Source organism: Strix aluco, chromosome 3 (assembly GCF_031877795.1).
Source record: "Strix aluco isolate bStrAlu1 chromosome 3, bStrAlu1.hap1, whole genome shotgun sequence".
In the NCBI taxonomy this organism is placed as follows: domain Eukaryota; kingdom Metazoa; phylum Chordata; class Aves; order Strigiformes; family Strigidae; genus Strix; species Strix aluco.
Window position 1 is genome coordinate 47138737 of NC_133933.1, and position 19823 is coordinate 47158559.

The 19823-nt window shown below is 35.3% G+C and overlaps 1 protein-coding gene across 14 annotated transcripts in view; it reads right to left on the bottom strand.

Moving 5' to 3' along the window:
• The window catches only part of RYR2 (ryanodine receptor 2), a 441630-nt gene that overhangs the window by 181360 nt on the left and 240447 nt on the right, over positions 1-19823 (bottom strand). For all 14 annotated transcript variants that reach the window (XM_074818391.1, XM_074818396.1, XM_074818388.1 and 11 more), the window contains 6 exons: positions 19013-19205; positions 17102-17318; positions 15786-15890; positions 11501-11604; positions 7208-7291; positions 2424-2583 (listed from right to left, as the gene is read on the bottom strand). In XM_074818391.1, coding sequence (XP_074674492.1) covers positions 2424-2583; positions 7208-7291; positions 11501-11604; positions 15786-15890; positions 17102-17318; positions 19013-19205 — 863 coding nt within the window. The remainder of the gene's footprint in view (positions 1-2423; positions 2584-7207; positions 7292-11500; positions 11605-15785; positions 15891-17101; positions 17319-19012; positions 19206-19823) is intronic.

Consider the following 19823-nt stretch of genomic DNA (forward strand, 5'->3'; position numbering starts at 1 on the left):
GCCTCAAAAATGTCTCTTCACAGGGTGACAATGCTTTAGATTCAACAGTAAGTTCAGTCTTTTTCATCAGGCACAGTGCTGAGAACGTAAGACAGACTTCATGATTCTTCTGACATAAAGCTGAAGTGTTTAATTTCAGGCTACATCTCATACTAGATTTGTCTAATCAATGTTTTTATTTTATTTTTTTAAACCAAGTTCTTGCCTGGGGCAACTGCACTGCCTCTTGGGAACCCTAATAAAACTAATGATTTATTACTAATCACATCACAACTCTTCAAAAGCAGAACCTTCTGTATCAACAGACACATCAAAACATACATAAAGACAATGTATAAAGACATTGTGTAGATGTAACGGAGAAACTTTTTTTTCATTGCCACCCACTCCCACTATGTTTTGCTTATCATTCCCAATCCAGTAACAATGGAAAAGTCTTTGACAGCATCATTCAACTGCCTTTCTTACTACCTCACTAATTCAGAATTACATGCTTTTTTCAAAGACATACAGATACACAGGGTAAGTCAATTGTCTTCAAGATCTAAGAAACTTTATTTACTACATATGACTTGTGGGTATAAATTCTCCCGATGCTAGTCAGAAACATAATCAGCTAAGAGATGCACTTGATTCCAAAACCTTCTTAACTTTGCCTTAACCAATAAATTCTGATACAAAACTATATTTAATTTTGGGATATGTCAGGGTTCTATCAAAGCTGTAATTATTTCCCAACTTTCATTCAATTCAAATCTCCTGATTGTCATGGCCCTGTATTGAAAATGTTTGACTTCTGGAAGACTAAAAAATATGGGAAGCATGGTGTAAATTATTGAGTGCATTCTTTAATATATCATTAATACTCATTTTGAGCATCTAGAGACATATAGACACTCATTCTAGAAATAAATTGTGCACTGCCTCCATAAACACAGGATTGTAATAGTGGGTTCAAAACGAATTAATCTGCTTCCCCTACCTGACAACAGAGAATCATCACTTCCAACACTTCTCATGGTTAATATCCTATCAGAAATGTTAACAGCGCTTCAAAGAGCCACCTCCCCTTACTCAAAGATGCAGTATTAGGGGAAAATTTAATCCGGTTGTAAGCAAGGGAATTATCTTCAGTGTCTACCTAGTACGGCATATTAGATACATTCCAGTCTGCAAACACAAGATTTGGCTCATTGTCTGCTTAGAGCCAAATACGGAACACAGATTTCCTAAATAGTTTACAAAGTACCAAAATGAGAGCTTTATAGTAAGATACTGTAATGGACAATGCTGAAATGCTATGCAGCATATATTTTGTCACATAAATGTACTTTGTCAGAATGTGATGAGGTAAATTTAAGTGCTTAGCATAATATATATATAATACCAGATTTATTTTTTTTTTTTAATATACAAAAGCTTTACAAATAGAATGAGTTTTGGTCATGTAAAAAAACAAAATTTGAAATGTGCTGAACTGAAATGTATAACTTGAATTTTTGTCAAAAACAAAGACACTGTTTGTAGGCAGGAAAGAGTATGTACCTACAGAACAGCTGTTTCTCATTTTTGCAAAAATAATGATGGTTTACGCCCAGCGGAAAACCAAGAAAACCCTTTTTTTCCCCCAAGGGGTGAATTTTCCTAAAATTTCACTGTGATATGCTACCACACATTTATCAACAGAAGACACCTTTCTCTATATAAAATTCACAAATAATGTCAAAAATAATACAAAATATGACTCCTAAGGGAAAATTGTTATAGTAGCTGTCTTGAAAAATAATAAATAAGGCTCATTGTACACCCAACTTTTTGTTTAAAGAAAACAAAGGCCCTGAGTTTTGCTGTTAACAATCCACCATGCTCAATTTTTACTCCCCTCCCTTATACACATTGTGATAACTACCACGTAGCATTCCTATTCACTGAAACAAAAACACTAAAGTAGGGCCAGAATTTGGAGACTGACTTAACTATTCTCAGTTAAACATGGCCTCTGCCAGAAATACAACATATTAACAAAGTGATTACTAGAAGCTTACATTCTGATCTTCCGCCATAAACAAAATTATTCAACTCCAAGGACTGCAAACATTCAAATGATTCCCCTACTGAAAGTCAATGTTTACATTTCCCAAAATACTAGAGCATATTAGCTTCCTGCATGCAATTTTCTCATCCTGAAATCTAGATAGCATACAAAAATATACCACCAATATTTTAATACTGCTCGTGAAAGAAGAATCCCATTGTGCTAGATTAAGCAGGATCACTTTAATGATGTATTTTTGCTTTCTTTGACTGACAGACTCGCATTCATTAGCTGCTTCTTCCTGCTTTTGTATCCCCATTATTCCCATTTAACTGTGAAATATCTCAATAGAAAAGTGCTTTTTCAGGTGACAGAAGTTAGCACTTACCTGCTGGATACCGTATGTCCAGCCTTGCCTTATACGGTCCCTTGCCCACACGTTGTGAGCATTCTCTGCTAGTTTATCCACCATAGCTTCTTGAGAGGGGGTCAATTTGATGAAACTCAGATCCATGGGAGCAGGCTTATATCCACTCAACAACTGGTAGCTGTCAAAAAACACAGAACGTGCAGTTACTTTTCAGTAAGAAAAAACTAATAGAAACTGCAAAGAAAAGAAGTGTCATACCTTATTCATATCTTAACTATCCTTCAAATCACAGGAGCAAATATTTAAAATTTAAGCATGACTTCAGAACAGAGAGACAGCTTCTTCACTATTTTTAGCACTCCTAAGAACAAAGTGTTGTTTACTTTTACGTAATTGTTCCCACTGAAATAATTAGTCATCGCCCACTTTACTTATGACCAAAACCACCTTCAATAAAGGCCATAATGCATGTGGTGATGGATGCTGCACATCAGGACTTACTAAATTTACAATGAAAACCTACGACACTACGCGGCACCACCATAGAAGTGGACATTGGCTCCCTTACCTCAGCTGATGAGGGATATGCAGAGGAAGGGGAGCAGGAAGAGAGAAGGAGGGGAGCAGAGAGACACAGGCTGTACTGGGTGTCTGTGCCCAGGTGCTGGCGAGGGGTGCTGCAGGGCGACCTCTGTGAGGAGAGGTCAGGGCTGCCCTGTGAGGGACACAGCCCATTCCAGCCATCTCCAAAAGGGACTCGCCACTGGCCAAAGCTGAGCCCCACAATCACACTGCTGGCGACTTGGGGAAAACATTTTTGAGAAAGGGCAAAATGCTCCACAGGCAGAGAGGAGTGAGGAAAAAAGTGTGAAAAACACCCTGGCGGACACTAAGGTCGGAGGCTGGCGGGGACACAGAGGTGCTCCAAGTGCCAGCACTGGTGCTTCCCTGAAGCCCCAGGAGAGACGAGGACGGAGCTGGTGGACATGCCCTGACTATCCCAGAGTATTTCTCCTTGAACATACTGACAAAACAAAGTGCTATTTTGGTCATAACAAAAGGGGTCTGTGGAAAATACACAACAACATTCTCTCACTGAAATTCTACGAGTTGGGGTGTTTAAAGAATGGCTAGTTTAAATAATTGTCTAATTATTTTCTAAACAACTTTGTCATTTTCTTATATTTTCTTTATTTGGATTGGCAGAAAGAAATCCAGAAAAAGAAATCGTATTTATCCCCATTTATATTCTAAAATACTCAGATACTTTACAATCTTAATTAATTCTCTTCTGTGAGAACTATTCTAAAACCCATTTAAACAAATTATTGGTTGAAATCACTAATTGAAAACAAGTATTTAAGGGGGATTATCATCTATAAACATGACGTTGGATTTTTCTTCAAAATTACCACATTAAAAAAAAAAATTCAAGTCTGAAAACAACAATTCAAGAACGTCAATCCAAAATCAACTATTCCTATAGTTACCAATCAGCAAATTTCTATTACAGAATTAAGCAAGCAGTTGGCGGCTGTGCTGCTATCTCCCACAAGCTAGCTGCCCTCACAGTTACTGCCCTCACAGTTACCTCTCCTTGGGTAGCTGTGAAGTGGCTTCAGTGAGATGAGTAAAACCAGACAGTAATGGAAATAGTGAATCATACAGAATTAACATATTTGTCAGGCTGGCAATTACTGCAGTCCTTCCTGTCACACTCCCCTGCACAAGCATTACATTGCGCATATAAAAGCTACAATAGCCACAGCTAATTCAATATAAGAGCAGGGTCAAAGAACCTGGATAAGGATGCTCATAATGTTGTCACAGAGGATGAGTAAACCTTACTTCAGGATGCAAATGAATACTCGTCAAAGATAAGCATCAATGGATACTAAGGAAAATATCAAAAGCGTATTGTGTGTACAAATTTATGTTGGAGAATTGTCTTTAGCTGCAGACTGACATTACTAGTTGAAACAGGTAGCTAAGACCCCAGCTTCTGCCCAGTCATCTGCTCATCAGTATCTTACTGGTATTATCTTGTTCAATATCTCTGCTGGCCTTACATTAAAATTTTTTTTAAGTAATTAACTGCTTCAACAGGACATTATCACTACCATATTGATCTGCCATTAATTTATAACATGCATTATGGAATTTTTATTTGTGCCACCACCTAAAGTTACAGCAAGAGTGGTAGATACATTTTCAAGTGATCTTAGCCCATACTCTGCTCTCTCGATCAAAGATTTTCAGCAGTCTACATGAGTTGTTTCACAAGAGAAAATTAAGCACTGAAAATTTCTTTCTAAATTTTTTTCTTTTCATTCTCACAATTCTTTTTTCCTTTCCCATTTCATTTAGACTCTTTTTTTAACCCATAGAAATACTAAATATTTAGAATCTGTTAAAATGAAGACTTTGAATATTTCAGCGAGGTATTTTAAAATAAAAGGTTATTGATGGATGCTTTATTCAAAAACCTTAAGTTATACCAGGAAAAAACTTCCTAATAAAGAGAATCTCCATCAATAAAAGTTGTGTTTACAATACACTTTAGCTAGCTGTTCAAAATGGTCCAAAAAGCTATTTTGTGAAGTGGTGCTTATTAGAAAAGGCAAATTTCTGACACAACTGTCAATTAAAAATGTGATTTTCCCCAACTCATAACCAGTGTGGCTGTGATGCCAAAAATCTCTAGGACTGACCCAAATATAAACTTGTTCTTAGTATTTTACAATCTTCATTGTTACAAGAGGATGGCAGGAAAGACAATAGCAAAGGGTTAAAAACAGACAATATACAAAGTAAGTTTGAAAAATTTCTTAGGAAGTAGAGCAGATAGGCCAATTACATTCAAGTGATGTTTGTTGCTTTTGTTTTTCATGATAGAATAAAGTTTTTGTGTCAGGCAGATATGAGAACTTAATAGATTATCATGGGAAAATTGACAAAGTGTTGGGATAATGGGTTTGTATCACCTACAGAACAGAAATAACTAGCAAACACAGGAAGTGACATCTCTTCTGCCATCAAAAATTTAGCTTTTCACACACTACCTCCTGTAACCTTTTGTTATGATTAAGTCTAGTCTAACTGTGAAACAGCAACCCTTCTCTCCAGGACTATCCCACAAAAAATGTGATCCAGCCTTACAGCTGCACAACTGTATCTAGATCATGAAATCTTTGCTCCATTTTCGCTCACCAAACATCTGATGCTATTAAGAATGTAGCCACGATTTTTCTTCTTTCTTTTTTACTCATTTTTTCCATCCATTGTATGTGAGGTATCAAAATTCTGACTTGGTATGTATGGTAGGACCTCAGGTTTCTAAAGTTATGACTGTTAATAACATAAAAGAGACTCAGCATTATTACTCTTCTTAAATTAGGAAGTTGAATTTCTTCGGACTTGAGATTTAGCTGCAGTTTTTCAATAGCATCAAATCTAATTCACTTGAACAATCTTGTAAACGCATATACATTTCTGCCCAGGAAATTCAGAACAAAAATACAGAAGGCCCTAGGTATCTCTTCTTTTTAGTCATATATGCAGTTACTTTGGGATTAGTTTAAATCCCTTGCTTTTATTCTCATTCATTCTTGTGAAGTGTCCACATCAGGGATTCTGAAACTGTGATAGCAGTGGTATGTAAATCAGTTCAGTGCAGTATATATCAAAGACTTGAGGGTCCAGGTTCGTAATAGTTACCTTGTAGTAAGTATTACCCAGAAGCCTGCAAGAACCTTGCCAGAATGCGGCATGTGCTTTTGGCTCACAAAAGGAAAAAGGAAGGCATGCTTTAGTTAAACATGGGCTTGGGGTTATTATACTGGCCTTAGGGACACAGTGTATGCAATATGAAGGTATGGGTCAGTGAAAGGTTACTGTGAATAACGGCGATATGCGATAGCAGAGGAACATCTATTTCTGCACAGAGCACATCCCTGAAAAGAGCTATGTGTTGCTACTGGTGGCAGCAACTTTGTAACCAGCACTTATTGCTCTTCCTCATAATCAAGGAAACTAAATTACTAATTTAAATTCAGGAATAACAGAACACACAGAAGTTCTCTCATACTGAAACTGTGACCTTTACCTTTCTGGTTTTATACATATTATAATCTTCCTCTATCTCATGGGCTGAAATGTATGTTGGGCCATAGGGCTGTCATATGCTTATCACCAAATACAGTTCCCTTACTTTCAACTGTGTTAAAGTTCCCAAATTCTTCTCCCCCAAACTGGGGGTACACTGGTGCTAAGGATGAAGCCAGGGCACCTTGGCTGGGCCATGACTGTTGGTTTCAGAGGCATGGTAGTGGAGGTCACTGTACCATACCAGCCTGAGCTCAGTCCTACCAATGCTGGTGCCAACCAATCTCTCAGGAAAAAAAGTCAGGCACCTATACAAGCTCTCTCCACTTCAAGTCACTGGATGGCCATTCTAGGGCTTTCAAAAGGATTACCTTTAAATATTTGCAGCACAGCAAAATATATTGGCAAGTTCGCTGTAAAAATCCTTTATCAAGTTTCTGCAGTACACCCCGTATATAAAAGAACTACGTAACAATAAATGTCAGACATTTCAATGAATCACAGAAAACCTAACATAACCTCATAAACATCTAAAAGAAAAGGTGTGAATGAATGTGTGTGTAAATTTCTGAAAATTTATATGTATACATGCATATCCAAGTACCAATAAAACTAGCAATATAAATATCAGATTGTTAAAATACAGTTTGCTTAACTCACACTGCCTAACAAAAAGATACATTTGCATTTCAACTTACTTCTTTGGAAGTTTCATTTTTTTCACTTTTTCTTCAGCACGTTCATCAGCAATTCCAACATGGCAGCCTAATGCCAGGAGGGTTCTAGGACACAGAAATCAAAGAGAAATTACTGCCAATGCTTCTATATGCAGAGTTGCTGCTGTGTATATAAATAACACTATGCAACAAATGAGACCTATGGGAATGATAACAATGTAATACGGAAAGATCAACGTCAGCCTTATTTTATATGTAATAAGCCTTCTGACAGTGTTAAGAAAATGCTACAAAATGTTCCTAAAAATTTTAGTAAAAATATGAGTGAACTACTTCAAAATGGAACTATCATACAGCCTATTTCATCTATATTGGGCATCAGTTGAAAGACTCCCTACCCTTGACATATATATTTCAGCTTTATATACTTATTCATACTGCTTAAATACTCATTCATACTGCTTTATATCAAAATCTTTTTATGTTACATTATTTACTTCAAAGCTGATGAAAGGAGAAAAGGCAGGAAATGTCACTTGTTATCCTTAGAATGTGTCTTCTTTACACAGAGAGACTGTTATTCAGAGATTTTAATTGGATCTGGATTTTGTTAGGACATGCTATTGAAGAGAAGACTGACAACAGAATGCATGACAAGCAGTAAGCCAAAACTGCCTTCTAAATGCACAGTATGGATGTTACACATTAATCCAGAGAAAAGGATTCAAGCTAGACACGGCGTGTCATGTACTATAAGTCTTCTATCACAGAGCCACTGACGCAGGCAGCCCATTCTGGCCTGACCTCCAAGATGCAGCTCATTTCAGAAAACACTCTCTACATAACCTTATAACAGGGTTGACAGTATTAATCAGGTTTCTGATTACTTCAGATCTCTTCCTTTCCTTACAGTCACACTATCCAGCAGTACAAATCTTAAGTTTCATTCATCTGCAGGATTTCATCTGTAACTAATCAATTATTTGTTCCTGCATTCACGTTCAATACTGGGCTATCAAGCCTTAGTTTCTTTAGCCTCGGAACATTACTAATATATTGACATCGAAATGAAAAGAAATCCTGGACAAAAGTCAGAGACCACTTTGAAGTCAGATCAGAAGTTTCTCAAAATCTGAGGGTGACACCGATACCTTTGATTGAAACTGATTACACGGAAGAAATCACAACTGTAAACCTTGGACTCCATTCCCAATTTTCCCAATATGGAAGCAAGCTAGAAAACAAGGTTTTTATTTGTTCTTGTTGCTGGTTAAAACAATATTTTCTAGTCTTGCTTTAACTATATTTACTGCTCTTGAACTGACTGGGGGAAAAAAAGAGCATAAATACTGCTCCAGCAGTATTTCTCTTGGCAGATAAATGGTATGTTTCAAGGAGATTCTTACAGCATATTTTTAGTGCTAGCTACATGAAGTAAATCCTACTGTTATGGTCTGTGAAGCTGGATGTAAAATTAGACGGTAAAATCAGGTATGAGGAAATCAGCATGCAGTGGTCACCTCGTGCAAAACACACTATCTGCTAAGAATACTCCATGCAGTTAAATTTCAAATGGCATAAATCATACATGATTCCTATGCAGATATCTCAAACGTAAGTAAGAGAACATATCTAACAGTGAAGAGCAGTACAGAGGAGCTAACCCCTGGTAACACTAATTTTCTTGTAAAACAGGAATTTGAATCCTACATTGTCTCCACCCAGACATAGTAAATTCAAATCAGAGCGCCACAGGAGGATAAAAAGGCATACCATACTGGTAGAACCCAAAAGACCCCTAAAGCACTTCAAAGCTAAACAAGAAGACTACAAGTGGCTGAATGCAGTCCTCAGCATAACATTGATACATGTAATTATCACACACAAATAAGTAAATATGTTGAAATGGGAAAGTCAGTCACAAAATAGTAAGCCTAAAAAAAAACCCATGAGACCAAACTACAAAATATATATAAGAATGAGCAGAAACAGTATGAGCAAGCATATTTTAATCCCATGACATTTTCAGAGGTAACTCATTCCTGAATCTTGACATTTGATATAGTATATAATTTTTATGGTTCATAAAAGTATTCAGTCATACTGAAAAATATACAGAGATCCCAATATATTGAAAAGAAATGTGGTATCAGATATATGACTGAGAACGTCCTTGTTTTCTGCCTCTCTCATGTAGTAGAGCTGGCAGCAAAACTGGCAACAAACCAACAAAAAAAACCCAATTACAGTAAGAGTTATTCTTGAAGTCTTGCAACTACTTCAAGTATGCAATACACAGTTTGATGCAAATTGTAAAGAACATAGCATATAGCTGATGAGGAAGTTTTAAAAGAACATTTTCTTTCCCTCTTCCCCATTCTCCCCCATTGAGGTTGACAGCTAGTAGACTAGAAACATCTAAAGAAATAGTCAAAATAGCTTATAATACAAGTCATCGCAGTATGGGTCACCTAGAATGGATTAGTGCACTAATTTTTCCACCTTTGCAAGCTTGCAGAAATGAACCAAGCAAGACATTTATATTCTAGTCCCCGAATGATAGATGTCTACGTGATAAATACAACATGATATTGCAAAATTAGAACTGTACACTTCAGAAAAAAAGGACTAATACAAGAAAGCAATGAAGACTGAGCTTAGTAAGCATATAAAGTTTGACATCCATAGAAAAACTGAATGCTTTATGTTTTGGATACTACCCATTTAATAAAAATGCTCTCTCTAGAGTAAGTAATAAAATTACTGAAATAAAAGTAATCCATAATTTATATGTTTATGAAACCAAATTAATTTTTGTTTTGTCAGGGTTAGATTTAGAAAAGCATTGGGTCCCAAACCAGTAATCATGTAAGGACTACTAAAATTTAATATCTAGTGAAACATTAGGAGTGTGCACTTAATTCTGAGAGCATGATTTTTACAAAGCCTGTGTCATATAGATTATTCTAGCAAAAGATCTGACTGTAGGGAAAATTAAGGACATCATTTTTTGTAGTTTCACAAAATGGAAAGGAAGAAGCTACTCTGGATTCTTAGCACACTGTTTTGTTGACAGGAGTCTCGAAAGCTTTCCTTGAAATTCTAATATCTACCTGAAGACAAATATGAACTTACTTTCTTTCCTCAATGGAGTTCCATTTATCTCTGAATGCTTTATCTGTAAATAATGCTAAAATATCCATCCAGAAACTGTTTAACACTTAGGGTCATAAATATGTTTTTTGTCGAATAATTTACTTATTGTGGCAATGGTAGATCAGTAAACAGTGCAGAGAAGCTGACCACAGAAGGATACCATGAGAAATATTAGGAATGTTCTACATAGCTTTCCTTACAAGTGTAAACACTATATTGCACTATCAGTTTACATGGCAAATTTTTTAATAATATAGTACAAATATTCCCAGAAAAGCAGTATCACCTGCCCATAGCCATCCTTTGTTAACACTTGAACAGGAAAAAGCAACTATATTTTATCAAGAAAAAAAAAAAATTCAATGGTTTCCAAACAGGAATGACTGGAGAACCACATATACCACTGGGCATTTATCGGTTTGAGAAGTATTTTAACATGTTGGCTACATGTGGAAGAAATTACTTAAACTAATAGATTTTCAATGCACTCCCAGCAAAGTAAGAACTCACACCTGCTTGATTGACAAAGCTGAGGTAAGGAATTGTATCTTTGTGAGCCAGATAAGTAGATTACTTGAACAAAACCATTAACATCCCACTGAAAAATTCTAGCACTCCAACTGGAGAGCTTCCACGACATTCACACATCTAACTACTCATCCACAAAAGGAGGGAATGCCTAATACTGTTCTGTGGCAACATGCACAGATGACAGAAACAGCAGCAAGGGGTCCTGAAGTAAAACTCATCATTAATCACATCCAAAAAATATCTATTGATTGTCAAAGCGTGCTTTATCAATAAAGACAGTTAAAAGCACTTAAACTAAATTGAATTAAACCAAATAAGAAGCGAAGATTTTTTTTTCAATGCTTGGATCTATTTCCTTCCTCCAAACTAGATGAAAACTGCCTGAGTTGCCATTTCATAATCAGCATTACAACAATAATTCTAAAATTCCATAGATATTAAAAAAAGACTATCAAAGCCATTTTCAATGCCAAATACATCATTCATTAATGTATCTCAGTCCCTCGTTTTCATATTATTACCCTCACCTACATGTCAAATTGTAATTCACATGTCAAAATATAATTCTGGAAACTGCAACTCCTTAGGAAACTCTCACTATAAGCTTCAAAAGTTCTAATAACTTACTTCAGTGTTTCAAGTGACATTTGCAAGTTATAATTTCTCTCCTGCTCCGGCAATTTTGAGAACTCCACTAAGCATGGGTGTTGTCTTTTGTTGTCATCTCTAACCTGAAAAGACAGTAAAGAAATAAGTTTAATGTGTCTTATAAACTAGAAGAAATTTAAAAACTCTAAAATGCAAAGTACTTAAAGCTGATCCTGTCAGAATTACTCAAACTGAACAACACTTCAAATCAGAAAGTATTCTGTATTCTCAGAGCATGATCATTCTGTTTAAGTAAGGCAGAATTTGCATTTGCAAATAAACTTCAGATTTGCAGATCTCAAGTGGAATAAATACTAATTTGTACATTTCATTATACAGATGTTCACAACAAATATGCAAAGTTCAAGAATAGTGAAATCTATGTTTTGATATACAGCCATAAAATAACTCATCTTCAGCACCATGTTTGAAAAGTTATACATCCAGTTTGTGCAAGTATGTTGATATGAATAGTACTGAAGTCCTTACCCAAAAAAAGTAACAATACAAAGGATAAATCTACCCTATCTCTTAATTCAGAAAATATTTGTTTCTTAGTTATGTCGTGTAGTATACAAGCAGAATTCAACTGTTCAGCAGTCAGAAATGATTGGAACATCAATTTGCTTTTACTGTAGTAACAGCAGAGTCATAAAGACTATAATTTACAAAATCCTACATTTTATAAACTTAAAAATTCGATCAAAATAATTTTTAACCTGCACTATCTCTCTACAGTTTTAGTTTACTACTGGCCATAACTAGAAAGGGCAACCTGAGAGGCTGGGATAACTGAGCATTCTACTGCTCTCAGCTTTGCATCTCTATCATGCTAGAGCTCAGTCAACAAAATCTACAAAGATTACATCTTGTTAGAAGGCTTGATAAAAAAAATTAGTTTCCAATATTAGCTAAAAGATCCCAATAAAGGTGTTACCATTCACTTAGATGAGACTACATTTTTATCTATATATTAAAACACTTTTGTGTCCATCCCTCACGGACCATAAGCTCACTATTTATATTAATCTTTAAAGCTGCAAAGTGAAAGCTATTGAAAAATAACATTATTGACAACTTTTGATCAATCAGATAATTCTGCTGGAAAAATGGAATGTTAGCAGTTGAAGTTAAGAGGCCTAATTGTAATACTTATTCCAAATTGATCTTTACTCATTTGGTGAATATAGGATGTCTTTTAAATTATTTTAGCTGAAAAAGACCAAGGCAGGAATTCTCAGTGAAGTGGTACCATTGGACTGGGTATAATCTGTTCTCAACAGCTTGATCTGTTGCTCATATACAGAATCAGATTTGATGTTTAAAAAGCATAAGAAAGTCAATACAAGAAAGTCAATAGCATATAAAGTGGCATGAAATTTCTGACTTTCATAAAAGTAACCTATCACACTTAAGCTGATTGCTTGTCCTGCATATTGCATGAAATAAAAGAGCTTTTCTTTGGATATTTTAATATAAATGTCTTAAAATGAAAAAGGTCTACCATCAAGGCAATAAATCCATATACGGTATCTAAAATTACACTTAAATAAGATCATAGTATTGGAACATAAACATTGTGTGTTAGAGCAGGAGAAGGAAAAACAGTCATTTGCAAACTGTAACCTCTTTATAAAGTTTCTCTAATTTCAAGTCCTGAGTGTTATTTATACATGAGTACCCACAGAGTGAGTATGAACATGGATCACTGATAGCTGAAATTTATTTTTTATTTATCATATTCTATTTTTGCCAGTTCTGTGTTTTTCTATAACAATAACTAAACTGTACACTACTACTCAATCTAGTTTATTTAATCTCATGGAAAAAAAATCTCACACTTCCCTATAACATTTCTAAGTTAACATATTTTTGCATTTTGATCGAAGCACTTAATTATCAAATTGAACAGCAGTTATTTTTTTATGTTTGAGATTGAAAAATATTTACAATTTCCAGGGGATATTTATCTTCATCTGATGGGATTAATGTTCTTTGGACAGGCAATACAAGCAATTCAACTGTCAAGCTACTTGATCAAAATCATTAGCAGATAAAATGAGAAACATCTTTCACCAGACACTGAAAATGTTTATTTGCAGATTTCTTTTTAAGAATTATGGTAATCTGCATTAATAAAGATTCAGTACAGTCTCCTGTAGGAGGACTACTTTAGATCTGTGTACAGCTAATTTAAATCTGGGATGTCAGGTGTTTTCCTCAGAATTCCAATGTTTATTGAATTTCCTCTAGTGACACTCTTTTCAATCTACAGCTACAATGTATAATATTTCTATTACATATTCAACGTACTTTGTAGATTGCCTTCCTGTCCCCCCCTTTTTTTTTTCCTAGGCACAATATAAAAATCTACTGCCTTGCAAATACATTATATAAGTGGCAGAATTCATGACACCTATCAATTCTTCACTTTTGTGGCTGGTTTTAAATGTACGGTGAAGTTTAATAGAAACAAAGATATGCAGACACATCTGATGATTTCAAGTTGGACACCTGTACCACTCATATTCAGACTTACAATGAAGCCAGTTAACAAAAGCCCCTAATTTCGCTACATTAGCATGTTAACTTTGTTACATGTATAAAATGCAGTACTAATACCGTGTGCAATACTGGGTATCACTGGCGATACTACATACAGATCTGATGAAACAGGTATGTAGGAGGGAATATAGAATGCAAACCACTGCAGATTTCTTTCAATAATCTGGAAAGACATTTAAATTTACAGAGTCTCTGTCTGTTAGCATTTAAACTTTTTGACTTGGTGAAAAAACACCACTAGCTACTATATATAATGCATCTTGCTCTGATTTAAAAAGACCAAATCTAAGATTAGATGACTCCTATATATGCACATCTAAACCAGCTAATTTCTGTTTCGTGTCTTCCCTCAGTACTCAGTAACTGCAGTGCATCAATTCAGATAAACAGAATTGGCAACAGTGGCTTAAACTGATGAAATCATCTGTGAGAAACCAGTATGATAAAGGAGTCAATCTCCAGAAGATGATCAGCATATACATTGCCACATTCCCAAAGAAAGCACATCCAACCATAGAACACTAAAGCTAAAGAGAGGAAGCTGAATAACTTAAAAGATTTAGCACCTGGTTTCATTCTGGATATAATGACATTTATCGCTGCTTAAGTTGATACTTACTATATATTGTTTAAAGTAAAATAGCGTTCAACTGTACAATTAGATTCCTGATGGCAAGTAATGGTACACTAAAAGTTCCTGCAGGTTGCTTCACAGCTGGTATGATTATACCCCAATTAAAATGTTTTGACACATTAATTTAACTGGGGTTTTGTGTTTGATTTGGTGGTGATAGCAACAACAACAACAAATCTAGAGATCTTCTCTGTTAGTCAAATCTTTTTAAGTACTGCTGTATGCTACGCTAAATATAATACCTATTCCCAGTTACATTAAATCTCTAATCTGAACTGCTCAGAAGACCAAAATCTTTTTAGTAACAAATATAGAATACGTATATGTTTCTATACATGCATACATGGTTTTACATTTACAACTAGTATCTACTGTGTTTCTATAAACTCTTCACAGCCACAGTTCTTCATAAACAACACCATTTGGGATGCAATTAACTAGCTTGTATACTTTTTTTGTGATTGATTTAAAAAAAAAATCTAATCAACAAAATAGACTGCATTTTGTATAAAAGCCTGGAAATAATTTTTTTTTTTTCTGTCATAATCCATGAAAAGTAAGACAGAGATAAGAAAATAATGATGTGGAGCATCTAATACAGACATGACCCTGAAGAAGTGGAGAGAAGGAAGGATAAAAGCAGATTTAATGGAATTTCCTATAAGCAACATTTATTTTTCATGAAAAATAAGTTTGGGACTTGTGAAGGAGTTATGTCAGTCAGTACACATGGAGAGAACCAAGAATAATTCCTTTTATTGGCTTACTCCGCCAGGCAACTAAACTTCTTGCCCCAAGAAGAAACAGAAGGTGAAAAACCCATAATGTGCTCTCTGTGCCGGTAGTTAGACTGGGTGAAAATTTCAGCACCAAACAGCTTTAATACCAGAATTTTGGTTCAGAAATACACAAGCACTGCTGGTTTCCACCTGCTCCTCCTGGAAAAGGTCTAAAACCTTACTAATTTTGCAAGATGGAAAAAAATGCAGTCCCATTAGCACATTGAAACAAATGTGCTGAACGATACTACATAATTAACAGAAAATTAAGTTGGAAGGTACATACTGGTCCATACTGCCAGCCAAGTTCAATCTTATTCATAACCCAAAGTTCATGGATGTTCTCTGCTAATTTTTCTCTAATCCTTTCCAGGTGGGGAGGCAAAACAATCTAGAGAAGAGAGAAAGAGGCTATTATAAATAAGTTGCTAGACAGTGCCACCCATACTTTCATAACAGACAAGCTTTGTACAAAACAGATCTCTTAACTAAACCTAAATTATCATTCAGTTCTTACTGACTAAAGTGAGCAAGAATTCTTAGATCATCAGAAATAGTTTAACCTATGCACTTACAAATTCCAGATTTGACCAGAAAGGGAGAACAGTTTTAAATCCAACACCTCCAAACAGCACAGAATACATTCCTGGCAGCTGGCTAGAAACTACTCACACCAATATAATTTCTCAGCTTCAAAAATGCTAAAAATCTCAACAACCAAGGTGATGTTGTGAAAAACACTTCAGACGAATATAAATAAGATGATGATGACAGGTGACAAGTGTAATTAGGATAGCACGTCACTCTACCTCCAAAATTTGAAATCAAGTCTGCTTTACCTCAAAAACCAGAGACCTCAAATATACAGTGCTGTGAATCATGATAATGTTACCCTAATTGTTGGTGTTACAGAACAATAATTACATGACATATGTAGAATGCCGTACTTAGCACATACTGGCAACAAAGTAGCAGGTTTGTTCTTTTTTATGTCTTTTTCAGAAACAAGTTCCTAAATATGGAAAATCTGAGCACATAGTGTACAAAAATTTGTATCATCTCAAACTCCGATCAAGTGTAAAATGAAGCCTTGTTATCTGCAATCAGAGATGGAGCTCTTTGGTATCAAAGAACTAATGCTCTTTGGAACTATGTAAAAAAAAAAAAAAGAATAATGTAACTTCAATGCATGCCATTTACTGCCCGCATTGAATCAAATACAACTCTCAGTAACCTGCAAGTCCAGTAAAGAATTAGAGCTGAAGCTGGTCTAAAAGTCTTATCATAATGCAGTCTTCAGTAATTGTAATTAACACTAATAAAAATGTCTACTAACAGAACAAGAAGTCCAAATATTCTTTTTTGCCTACTCTAATATTAAGGGAAAAATGTTATTATAGTGTTTGTGAACTGAAATATATGAAATTTCTAGTGAGCACTATAAGGACTTTACACACATTATCAGCTCACAATGGAACATACCAACCAAATCCCAAGCAAAACCAAATTTGAGACAAGCTGCAAATTCAGTCAAATGTAATATAACATAGGCCTATAATAGGTGTGTTCAAAAATGAAAATACAATCTTTCAGTTTGCATACCTGGCTAGTATCTACAGGAACCGGAGTGAAAGCTGCTTGTGACAGAGAGATAGTTGGACCCAGAAGGTCTCTTGTATAGCTACGATCCTGCTTGTACTCTCGGCTATGCTCCACTTTCAGCTTCTCTTTCGGTAGAACAGCCTCAAAGCAAGGAGCATATCCAGGTGGAGGAAGGAACTTGAACTCTCCATGGCGACCTCCAAGCAAGAAGCGTACCCTGTGAACATCAGAGTTACTTTATATAACTGAGACACCTCTGGTGTCAAACCTAATCAGTTTGTAAGCCTAACAACTGTTGAATGCTTTTTTTTTTTTTTTTAATGAAAAAAAAATTAATTCAATGTTGCAGCTTCTTTGCATTGTTTACAGTTCAACTGTCTCTAATTAGTGCTGCAGTTTATGAAGTAGAAAGTGCAAAAAACATGGGGAAAAGTAAATAATTCTTTCTTTTAGTTAACTTAAACTTCCATAAAAGTATTCTAAATCATGAGACCAAAAGACAGAGAGAGACAGAGAATAATCAGTTTACTTAGCACACCTATGAAGTAAGCAGCAGCCTTTCCAGTCTCAGAAGACAGAGATTATAACCCAGAGTAATCAATCAACCATCTCTGAATTCTCTCCATTGTGGAGTTCTCCATTCTCTCATTTGAGAAATGAGCTTGAAAACTCCATGGAATACAGTTCTTTCTTTTCTCTCACAAAACACTAAATCCTTAGGACACGATACAAAAACCTCCTATCTTTTCTTCCCTAAAATTTATACTCGTCATGTTAGTAGAAACCTAGGGGAAAGCATTCCTTTATTCATTACGAAATAGTGAATTTGTCGTGGCTTTTTCTTACTGAAAAATTCCATTATTGAGGTGATTATGAAGTAGCAATGACATAATACTGAAAAATCTTCCCAGAACATTGCCATCCAGAAAGAATCAAAAAACACCCAAAAAACTAGCTTTACAACAGAATCTTTTTGTCTCTTTTATATTTACTGAGTATCTTATAAGATTTTTGTCAGTGCTATACCAGAACACTCCAAAAACACACTCAGCACATAAGTATCTGTCAAATATTTTGTGACGGAGATAATGCATGTAGGTTTATAGTTTTGCATTTCACAGTATGAATGTCTATAGTTTTACCACTTTGCACCTGGAATGAGAGGCTAGTATGCCCACTGTGTGATAGCTCTTAGCTTCTGTAGTATTCACCACAGTCTTTGAATGATCCCTCACAGAGCATTGTTCTGTCTCCAACAGAAATCAGCTTTCAGCTTTTACCTTTGCCAGTCCTGCTAAAGTTGGTCCCCCCTGCTGGAACACCACACAATCTTTTTTAATATTAGAGTCTCAAACTGTTCAATACATGGAAGCAGAAGTCTGGCACCTCAAGAGTTATTTGAAATTTTATAGAAAACCACCAGTATAGCAACCAAAATACAGATTGACTGAATTCATATTAACTCATCCTGCTGAAAAGAAAGTGTACCACCGTTTCTTAAGGTAAGTGCAGATAACGCATCTTAAAATAATAGTTACTACCTCATAACAAGTGAGTTAGAACAAATATTTTTAAAATCAAAGACCGATGTTTTTCTTCCCATATAGGTAAAATGCTGTTCTGATGTGAATGTGTAGCAATGTGTCAGCTAAGAAATGGTAAAGAAGCTGTTTCTAAGGTCTATCTGCAAGCCACCTGAATACACTGGTGTGCTAAAAAACAGCAGATGCACTGTCTCTTCAGGACTCCTTTGTAGCTCTCACTATCCAAGAACTGTGCCAAAGAAACAGATGTCAGGAAGGGAAATGAGAGCAAAGACAGCCAGGGAAATATTCAGTACATTCACAGAAGAAAAAAAAAGAAAAAAAAACAAACCCAGACTGGGAAAAAATAACTACATGGAATGCTAACTTTATTCCTGCAGAAAAGCTGACAACTGGGAAGAAGAGGCCATCTATGTTGAAATTCTCAAACATTCCTTGAACTGGCTGACCATTTATCCGGAAAGAGATGCTGGGGGCACTCAAGTCCAAACAGCAGCTAATAACATCATCAGTTCTTAACAGGTGTTGGTTGGGAGAATTTACTGTTCGTGCTACACAACCTGTAGAAGTAAAGGAGACACATTTAGCAGAACTTCTGAAAATCGTACAGGTTTTCACAGCAGACTAAAAAAAGAGAAAGAAAGCATAGCAATAGAGCACAAACACATTAATACACAAATATCTAATTTCCAAGACCTGATTTTAAGCTTGGAATATAGTGAATAGAAGAATACAATCCTATCTATAAAACTATTTTAATAATAAATAATACAACTAAATTCCACTTTATGTAAGCGAGAATTACTGATACCCATATAAACAGTCAAAACCAAGAAAATGAAATTTTATTCCTCACAGTAGTAGAAGTGTAAATACAAAACCAACCATTAGTATCTAATATGAAACCTAGTGTACTTTCCTAAAGAATGCTTCATTATTCAAGATAAGGACAAGTATTGTACTTTAAATTATTTAGGAAAAGCAAGGTACTTCCTGTTATTATGGGCCACATCATGGTACCCTTGCAAACTTGTATAAGATGATACTACTCAGTTTCATAATCAAACCATAAACCAGCATTTTTCTGGCATATACAAAGGCAGTAGCAATTCTGAGGCATATCTATTCAGTAATATATATTTTTTTCTTTAATAAGTTTTGTATGAATTCTAAAGGAT